The 9,107-nt window shown below is 44.2% G+C and overlaps 1 protein-coding gene across 1 annotated transcript; it reads left to right on the top strand.

Annotated features, from left to right (window-relative positions):
- The first annotated feature begins 3,392 nt into the window (after window positions 1-3,392).
- On the top strand, window positions 3,393-4,642 carry hnrnpa0 (heterogeneous nuclear ribonucleoprotein A0). Its single transcript, NM_203592.1, is given in 1 exon segment — window positions 3,393-4,642. A coding segment is annotated over 1 exon segment (933 nt). The 5' UTR covers window positions 3,393-3,408; the 3' UTR covers window positions 4,342-4,642.
- The last annotated feature ends 4,465 nt before the right edge of the window (window positions 4,643-9,107 follow it).

The following is a 9,107-nucleotide window of genomic DNA, read 5'->3' as shown; positions in this document are numbered from 1 at the left end:
AAGGAGGAAGCGCATTGCTCCAGGTACCCCGGGCTGGTGCTGTTTTCTCCTAACAGGGGCACCAGGTAAGCGATTAAAGTCACTTGGGGGTGCTTAACATTTTAGCACCGCCAAGTGACTTAGCCTTTCCTTCTCCTTTATAGACAAATCCTCTGACTGCTAAATGCAATTCTATGTCCGTGAGATTGCCATTGAAATAAGCGAGAAGCAATTCTGAGCATTTTGCATTTTGGGCTGTGGAAATCTTTTGGCTAAATTTTCTGAATGCCTGCCCTCTATGGCACTGGTAAGGCTGAATCTAGGAATCATCAACATATTTTGTATATTTGTACTAAAAAGCAGTGCAGTCTCTAGATGGGATGTCAGGCAAGTCAGAGACTCTGTGAAACAAACCACAAAGTCACTCATCTTACTCTGCTTTTGTCTGCTGTTACTTTTGTTATTCTGTTTATCATTCTGTTATCCAACTTCCATCACTGCTCCTTAACTTCACTCCTACTATATTCCTGTAGCATGGTTACAGGCTAACATTAGTTTTACCCAAACAGATAGTAAAAGAAAAATAAACTTCTTGGAAGGATCGCTGAGTTTGCCTAGGGATTAATGATCTTTTTCACTTGGTAAAGGTTTGTGGCAAAGTTTATGGTTACCTCTGTGAATATGTGCTAGTATTTCACAGTGCAGTCTGTTTAGTCAGGGTCAAAATTGACCAGGTGGCCCTGCATGATGGTTGACTAGCCTGAGATACCTGCTTCAAGATTAACTTTTTTTTTTTACATATATTTTTATATGCAAGCTCTCAAGTGAGGTGAATGTTTTGGCTTATCTTAGTAAACTGTGTGGCACAGAAAATCAATCACCTACATTACAAAATGCAATAGATATATTAGTGCACAAAACTGATTCATATAGCTGTGCCAGTGGCAGAGAGACTTACAAGGCTCACAGTCACTGTCGAGCCCATTCAGGTCTCCATAAATTGACATTTCAGAAATGACAACTGCTCGACATCTGTACAAAATATAGGCTGCAGTTATATCTCACACATGCTTCACTAGTGTATCAGCCTTATGGGTTATATGGGACCCTCTGTACAGTGAGGATAGATCTGGCTTGCACACTTTCTGTCCCAATGAACTAAATTGCTGCTTTTGTTTACCATTTGCAGTACTTTCACCTTCTATAGTGTTATCGATACTATGTTTTTATCATAGTGCAGTGTTTGTAGAGTTAACCACAGCCTGCTTCTCCCAGACTTGTAAGGGGTCACAAATAAAGCCCGCACCCATATTTAAGCTGTGCACCTCGTATCAGAAATGCATTATTATTTTCAGTATTGTTCTAAACGTAAACATCCTGCGGGTTCACAAGGCAAACCTTTGCAGTTACTTTCACGCACTAATGGACAATATTCTGATGCATTATTATGCATCAGAATATTGTCCATTGTCCATTTGCGCGTGAAAGTAACTGCAAAGGTTTGCCTTGTGAACCCGCAGGATGTTTACGTTTAGTAACAATACTGAAAATAATAATGCATTTCTGATATGAGGTGCACAGCTTAAATATGGGTGCGGGCTTTATTTGTGACCCCCTTACAAGTCTGGGAGAAGCAGGCTGTGGTTAACTCTACAAACACTGCACTATGATAAAAACATAGTATCGATAACACTATAGAAGGTGAAAGTACTGCAAATGGTAAACAAAAGCAGCAATTTAGTTCATTGTGCAAGCCAGATCTATCCTCACTGTACAGAGGGCCCTCTCCCTTGCATTTCAGAGCTCTTTTAAGTTCTGAAGATAACAAACTGTCACACAAGCGCAAATGGTGTATGTTCCAAACAATATATTTCCATGTATCCATCTGTAAGGACACAGCACAGTGGGGAAATTGCAGCAATAGGCAGGCCAGGCTCCTGAAGCCAGAAGGCAGGTGTCTGGAGCAGAATAATGATGATGAAACTATTATATTATATGTTAAATCATGTGGCAAAGGTTTGTTAGGCCATCGATCTATGCTTTAAAAGTGCACCACAAGCACATTCTTAAACATGAGTGAATCAAATTGGCACAATAAAAAAGTGTATTTCTCGATCAACATATACAAACTACAGTTCAAATTTGATTCCTTTGTGTTCCGGGTTCTTTAACACCAGCAAATTGAAGTTAAAGGGCACCTATGGTTTCACCCACTGGAAGTGCAGGCTAACAGCACTCTGGTTGATAATATTTTTCTGACAAAAAGACCCATATTGAATGCTCTGGCCTGCTATACCAGGAGGAGGCCATGTTAGGGCACATGCGTGTATAGAGGGTGGGCCCTGCCAACTCAGACCCAATCCCTGCCTGCAAGTACTGGCTTCCCGCTGACCTCCCTCCCCTGATGATGGTACATTGAGTATATGGTATATGTGCACAGGGGGTGCAGGGGCTCCTGGGGTGGCATCCCAGCCCAACGCTGCATGTATATAAGCAGGTGGCACAACTTGCTCATTATGCACATTCATGTGCCATAGATCAGACAGTGCGTCCCTTGATCCTACATCACACACACAATGAGCAAGACTGGCCACACACGTATGTGCATGTGAGGGCAAACAAGGCTATCTAATTTTCTTTAAAAAATACTATTGGATAGCCGTCAACTCACCAGATTTTGTTGGGAGTTACCCAGTTTTGGCCCCCACCCCAAGTCTCCTGTTACCATGCCTAATTCCCCCTGGGGTTTTACAGGTTCTCTGCTGATTTCGGTGAGGGATTGTGCAATAAGCACTGAGTGATGGCATCACGACCATGTGCCTGTGCAGTGGCCATTCACCGGCTTCAGGAGAGCATTTGCGCATGTGCAGTAATATCGCTTAAACCAGGGCACTTTAGTATAAGCGATGTTATTTCAACGCCAATATTTCTTCCTCTTATTTGAGTTTACTCCGTTTTGTGGAGTGTAACACTGTTAACCTTCTCAAAATACTATTTATAGATGCACTTACAACAAAGTGTCTACTTAGCCGCATTTGGGGCACGATGCAAGTACAACTGCACGTTTACTACTTAATTAAATTGGCAGCGTAGCCCAGTTATTTCTGTTCATGCGTTATTAAATGTAATTACAAGATAGCTCGTCTCGCAACACACATTTCCGCCTACAAACAGAAAAATAGCGGCGTCCCGCTTTTTCCCCGTACAAGAAATTAACGCTCGGACGACGTACGACATCACGAGTTCGCGGCTAGCCAATGGCATCTCTCCTCCACTTACGATTTCCGGTGCGCGTAATCGGAAGCGTAAGAGTCTTAAGGCTTTTGTGACGTAAGAAAGAAGAGCAGCTGCTACTTCCCTCTCCTCCTTTCGCCACCAGATAAAACGGAGAGAGAGCGCCTGAGCGCGACGATCTGTGCTTGCGTTTCAATGAGTACCGGCGATATGGATACGACGCAACTCTGCAAACTGTTTATCGGGGGGCTTAACGTGCAGACCACCGAAGAGGGCCTACGCCAGCATTTTGAGACCTACGGTCAACTGACGGACTGCGTGGTGGTTATCAACCCACAGACCAAGCGGTCTCGATGTTTCGGTTTCGTAACCTACTCGAGTGCCGCGGAGGCCGACGCGGCGGTGGAGGCCTCGCCCCACGTGGTTGACGGTAACAACGTTGAGCTGAAGCGGGCCGTCTCCAGGGAAGATTCCGCCAAGCCGGGGGCACACGCTAAAGTGAAGAAGCTCTTTGTTGGCGGCCTGAAAGAGGACGTCGGCGAGAGTGACTTGCTCGAACACTTCGCCCAGTTTGGCGCCGTGGAAAAAGTGGAGATCATTGCCGATAAAGTGTCCGGCAAGAAACGCGGCTTCGGCTTTGTGTACTTTACCAACCACGATTCCGCCGACAAGGCCGCGGTGGTCAAGTTCCACTCCATCAACGGGCACCGCGTCGAGGTAAAGAAGGCCGTGCCCAAGGAGGAACTTTCCCAGGGTTCCAATAGATCCTTCCGCGGCGGCAGGGGCGGGAGAGGCCGAGGTGGCGGCGGAGCGCCCCGGGACTACAATGGCATCCCTGGAAGTGGCGGCAAAGCTGCTTTCGGTGGGGGCTACGGCGGCTATGGGGGCGGCAACCAGGGCTACGGCTCGTACGGAGGCGGCTATGGCGAGCAGAGCGACTACGGCAATGGCTACAACAGTTTCGGGAGCTACAGCCAGCACCAGTCCTCGTACGGGCCCATGAAGGGAGCGGGAAGCGGCAGCTGGAACCGGCCCAACACGTCAGGCCCCTACCGCGGAGGTTATAGCGGCGGCGGCGGAGGAGGAGGTTATGGCGTCGGCAGCTCCTATGGCGGCGGCTCCTTCTGAAAGGTTTAATAACTTTGGCGCAGTGAGAGATGGAAATAATCCACACAAACACCGATAAACTCGAACTTCTTTCATATTTTCATGTGTGTTTTGGGCTCTGATTGTTTTTATACTATTGTAACCTGAGATCTAGAGCGGGAAACTGACAATGGCAGTTACGGAAGCCGTATTCTCCCACACCCACCCTGGTTTTTTGTTTTTGGCCAGCCTGTTGGGCTGCTGCAAGCAAACAGTACCCCCTGTACCCTTTTTTGTTTTTACTTTTTAAATAAATCGGTTTATTACCCACTTTGTTCCCCTAGCAGCTTCACTCGTTCTTTTGTCTCTTGATCTTGAACCAATGAAAGTGTCATAGCTTTATTATAGATTCACCAGTTAGTTTAGCTTTGGTATTACTGCCATCTTTAAAGGGCAAGGAACCCCCCAATCACAGGGGTGGCAGTTAGGCACCCGCCATTAATGCCTCCATTTTACTTCCTGCTGTATTGGGCATTTGCGGGAACAAAATCCAAAATATTTAGTGGGTTATTAAAGCAGCAGTATATACTCCCCTTGTTCAACATGGCTGCAACAAATAGGGCTTGTGCTGACCATGCTGTTTGATCAGTGTTTTAATCACAATGTGTATTTTTAACACTGAAAAAGGTAATGGAAGCTGCCCTGTTTGGTCCTTGCGAAGTAGATAATTGGATTATCAGTGCACCCCCCCCCCCCCCCCCCCCCCCCCAATCATCCTCTGTTGTGCCTGTATAGTAGGCAGGCGTCCATTGTGTATGGGCTTTATCTATGCACTCTAATTTAATTATCTACATCACTAGAAGCAAACGTGGTAGCTTTAATTTCCACTTGCCCTGTTTAGATCAGACATATCAAAATAGGCACACAGTATGATCAGCACAAGTCCTATTCATTGCACTGTTGTTCAACAAGGAGATATACTTCCCCTTTAATTTTACTTTTCCTGTACATTTCTGTATCCCAGGGGTCCCAAACCGTCAGGACGTGGGCTGTGCTGGACTGGGCCACCTCTGGTCCTAAATACCTGTTATCTCAACTCTCCAATGTGTTACACAGCCATGACAACAGCAATGTGAAGCCCTGGAAGCTTTCTACTGATTGCAACAAGGGCCAAAGTACTTAAAAGTTCCATACTAAGCATCAGAGGATGTCACCCCTTAGGTGTGAGTAAGAAAAGCAAGGGTGCTGGGCACATCTAGTTGCAGGGAAACAAGCTCAGGCCCCCCACTGAGTTTGCATTATGATGAGCTGTATTATATTTTATAATAAAAAAGTGCAATAATTACATTTACATCATATATGTAATAATTCAATTATATACTATGCATTGGCTGTGCCACTCCCCCAACCACAACCCCGGTCCTTGGAAAAATTGCCTTGCTTGGTGCAAAAAAGGTTGGGGACCACTGCTGTATCCCTTTTCACCTTGTGCATAGCATGTTCTGAAGCACACTCATTGTTTTTTCCTCTGTGTATGTGTCTTTATTGCATGATAACATGGCACTGAGGTTTAGGGAAGCCATGCACACCACAACATTCACTGTATAAGGGCAGCACCAATCAGCAACTGGCTTTTTTTCAGCCAATTGAAGGTAGTACTATGAATGCAACATTGTTGCCATGGGTTGTTTGCCCATTATTTTTAAACGTCCCCCAGTGTGTTTTGCTGGCTGCATGAGTTCTCTATTGCAGGCGCCAAAATGCTCCCTGTTGAAGTTTTGAGCAATGATTGCCTTTCCAGTAATTGCACTGCCAGGGTCAGGATAATTACCACTATAGTGAATGGAGGGAATGTTTTCAAGCTCACAAGCTAGAATTGCAAGGCCTGCCTTATTCCCTTGCCCTATAGAACTGTGTATCGGTAAGTTAACACTTAAGACCCACCTGCTGGTAGTTTTGCCCCTTTGGTTCTAAATTAATTTTCTTTAAAAAAAAAAAAAAAAAATCGTGATGTTACATTTAAAACTGCGAACATAATCTCTACTCTGTACCATAGGAAATTCGTTGTGAGCTGTTGCCAGTCAGGTCAAATGGCCAGCAGGTGGTGCTGTTTCAATTTCATTATATTCGTGTTAAATTGCAGGAACTGCTTATACATTCATTTGGTTTGGGGGTTTATATGTCCTTACTAAACTGAGGCAACGTATACCCTAACACTAAACATCTCTTGTGCTCAGGTTTGTTTATTCCCCATATGCTTCTGTCCTAGGCAGAATGAAACCATCTGACATTGTCCTGTGTATTAAGTGACACTTGCTCTCTGTATTTTGTATATTACAGCAAATTAAAAATGAACAATCCTCGTGTGAGGCATGCTGAAGGCTCTAGCCAGGCATTTAGGGCCAAGTGTATACTCTAGCTGCATCTTATAATTGGATTTAGCCTTTTTGATTACGGCAAGGGTTCACAGGGCACACAGAACTTGAACTGATGCTACTCTAAAGGTAAGAACCCACAGAGCGAGTGAGTCGCCCACAATAGATTGCTGCTATTGTGAGCAAGTAACCGCTCTGAAAAGGCTTTACACAGGTTTTGCGTTACTTTGTTTTCCGAAATGGCACAAAGTTGCCTGCAGGAGGAAACGTCACGCGACTTTGGATTGCCAAAGCGATGCATTAATTAATTAATCGCCCTATGATTAAATGACTAGATGGGGCATGAAACACGTAGGGCTTTGTTGAACTTTGGATAAGATGTATTAAGTTCTTAATAAATAGCAATTTTGAGCATCATATTTGTACTGTAGTCCACTTCTGTGCCAGCCTGTCTCTCTCCAAGAAGATACTGAAGATTCCACTTGCACCAGTTTATTTTGGGTGTTTTTGGTGCAGAACTAGTGTAGTGTCAGTTCAAGGTTTGTGTGCCCTTGCATCCAGTTTTATACCACATACTGTGAACTACAGTTAAGGTGGCCATACATGCTGCACCTACGGGTGGGTGATATTGTACTAATTTGGCCCTGGGGCCAAACGTTCAAATTAGAATGATGGGTATAGTCGTCCGTCAGTTTGGGGACCGCATCAACAAGCCGATGTGGTCCCTGATCCAACTAATTTTTAAACCTGCCCGAATCAATATCTGCCTGATATCAGGCCACATGTCGGTCGGGCAGGCCCGTCATTAGTGCTTGTTCACGGGCTGATAAGCTGCTGAATTGGTCTAAGGAACCAATATCGGCAGCTTGAATTGAACTGTGTATGGCCACCTTTATTTTAACTATTAATCTTTAAGTCCTAGGAAAAGACTGCTGTTATATTTATAGTAGAAAGGTACACAGTGTAGTTGTACTAAAAAGCTAATTCTGCAAGGAGCCCAGGTGTCTTTAGCAATACATGGCGATGTTTATGTGTTTATTTATTTGGAATATGTAGCACAACATGTCTTGGCTAAACAGGCTTTCTTATGTGTCTATTTTCACCCCCCTTGCTGTGTTTTAAAATTTTGTATGTAGCTCATGGGGGTGCTGTTAGTGTTACAGGAAATCCCTGCAAGAAGTAAATAAGCCTGACTGGATGCCCCCTGTTTGCTTGTTTGTAGTACTCATTTAACTTATAAGGGCCCATACACTTTTACAGGCAGTGAGGATTCTTCAGTTTTTAGCACCTGATAATTAATATTGGCACATATTTATAATGCTCCAGCTTACGCTGCAGTGCTGTACAATAGGAAGGTGTATACTCCAAATATACAAACCTGTAAGGGAACCTGCTGCTCACATGCAAGAATCTGCATAATAAATGTTCTTTGCGAATTAAACATCTATTCCTGTTATAAATCTGAATGATAGCTGTCAATCATATTGACTGGCCTGCCCTGACTTGGGCATAGAGGTGGGGCTGACAATTACTTTTATTTTCTATTTAGCACTTCCTAGATGTCACTGCACTCCTCCCATTCCCCCACCCTCCTCGCCATCTAATTGTATAGCATGGGTATTAACACGAGGCCCCCCATTCTGGCACATACTCAAGACTTTGGGGTGATACAAAGCCCACAAAATGAAGCCTGCCTGCTTGCTGTGATTGTGTAATTCCGGGACTGAAGAAGACCAAATGTAAATCATTTTTATATTGTAAGTAAAGTTATTTTGTACAACTAACATGATAGGAAAGGATTTGGAATCATTTTTTAAAGGACACAATCCCTCATATGTAATAAAATACTCTTGTTTGCCCAGGAGCAGTGACTCATAACAACCAATTAGATTTTTGTTTGTTCTTTTTTGATGACCAGTAGATGCTACCTGCTGATTGGCTGCTATGGATTACTGCTCCTGGGCAAACATTTCTTTTTATTACATAAACCTAGTAAAGTCTATTTCACTAGCAGATGCCAAAATGTTAGGTACCCCCCCAGTGAAATAGATCCCTAAGGTTTTTTCACCCAGGCTGGTGTTCCTTCATGGAGAGAACCGCACCAGCATGTAGGAAAAACATGCTTCCCTGGCACTCCCTGCGCAAATTCATGTTTGCGTGTGTCAAGCAATAAGAGAGATTAAAGGACATGTAAAGCCTACATTTGCCTACAATGTATATCAGTTGGGCACGTCTCCCCCACCCAAATGGCATCATTTGTACTGCATATATCCCCTCCGTTTGCCAGCACCATCACATTTTCCTAAAGCTTTCCGGAGACTGGGCAGATTTTTCCATCAGCTACATCAGGGATCCCCAACCTTTTTTATTTGTGAGCCACATTCAAATGCAAAAAATGTGTGGCCCTATGTGGACTGGCAGCCAACAGGAGAC

The sequence above is a fragment of the Xenopus tropicalis genome, chromosome 3 (assembly GCF_000004195.4).
Source record: "Xenopus tropicalis strain Nigerian chromosome 3, UCB_Xtro_10.0, whole genome shotgun sequence".
Lineage (NCBI taxonomy): Eukaryota > Metazoa > Chordata > Amphibia > Anura > Pipidae > Xenopus > Xenopus tropicalis.
This window is presented reverse-complemented; position numbering and strand designations above follow the sequence as displayed.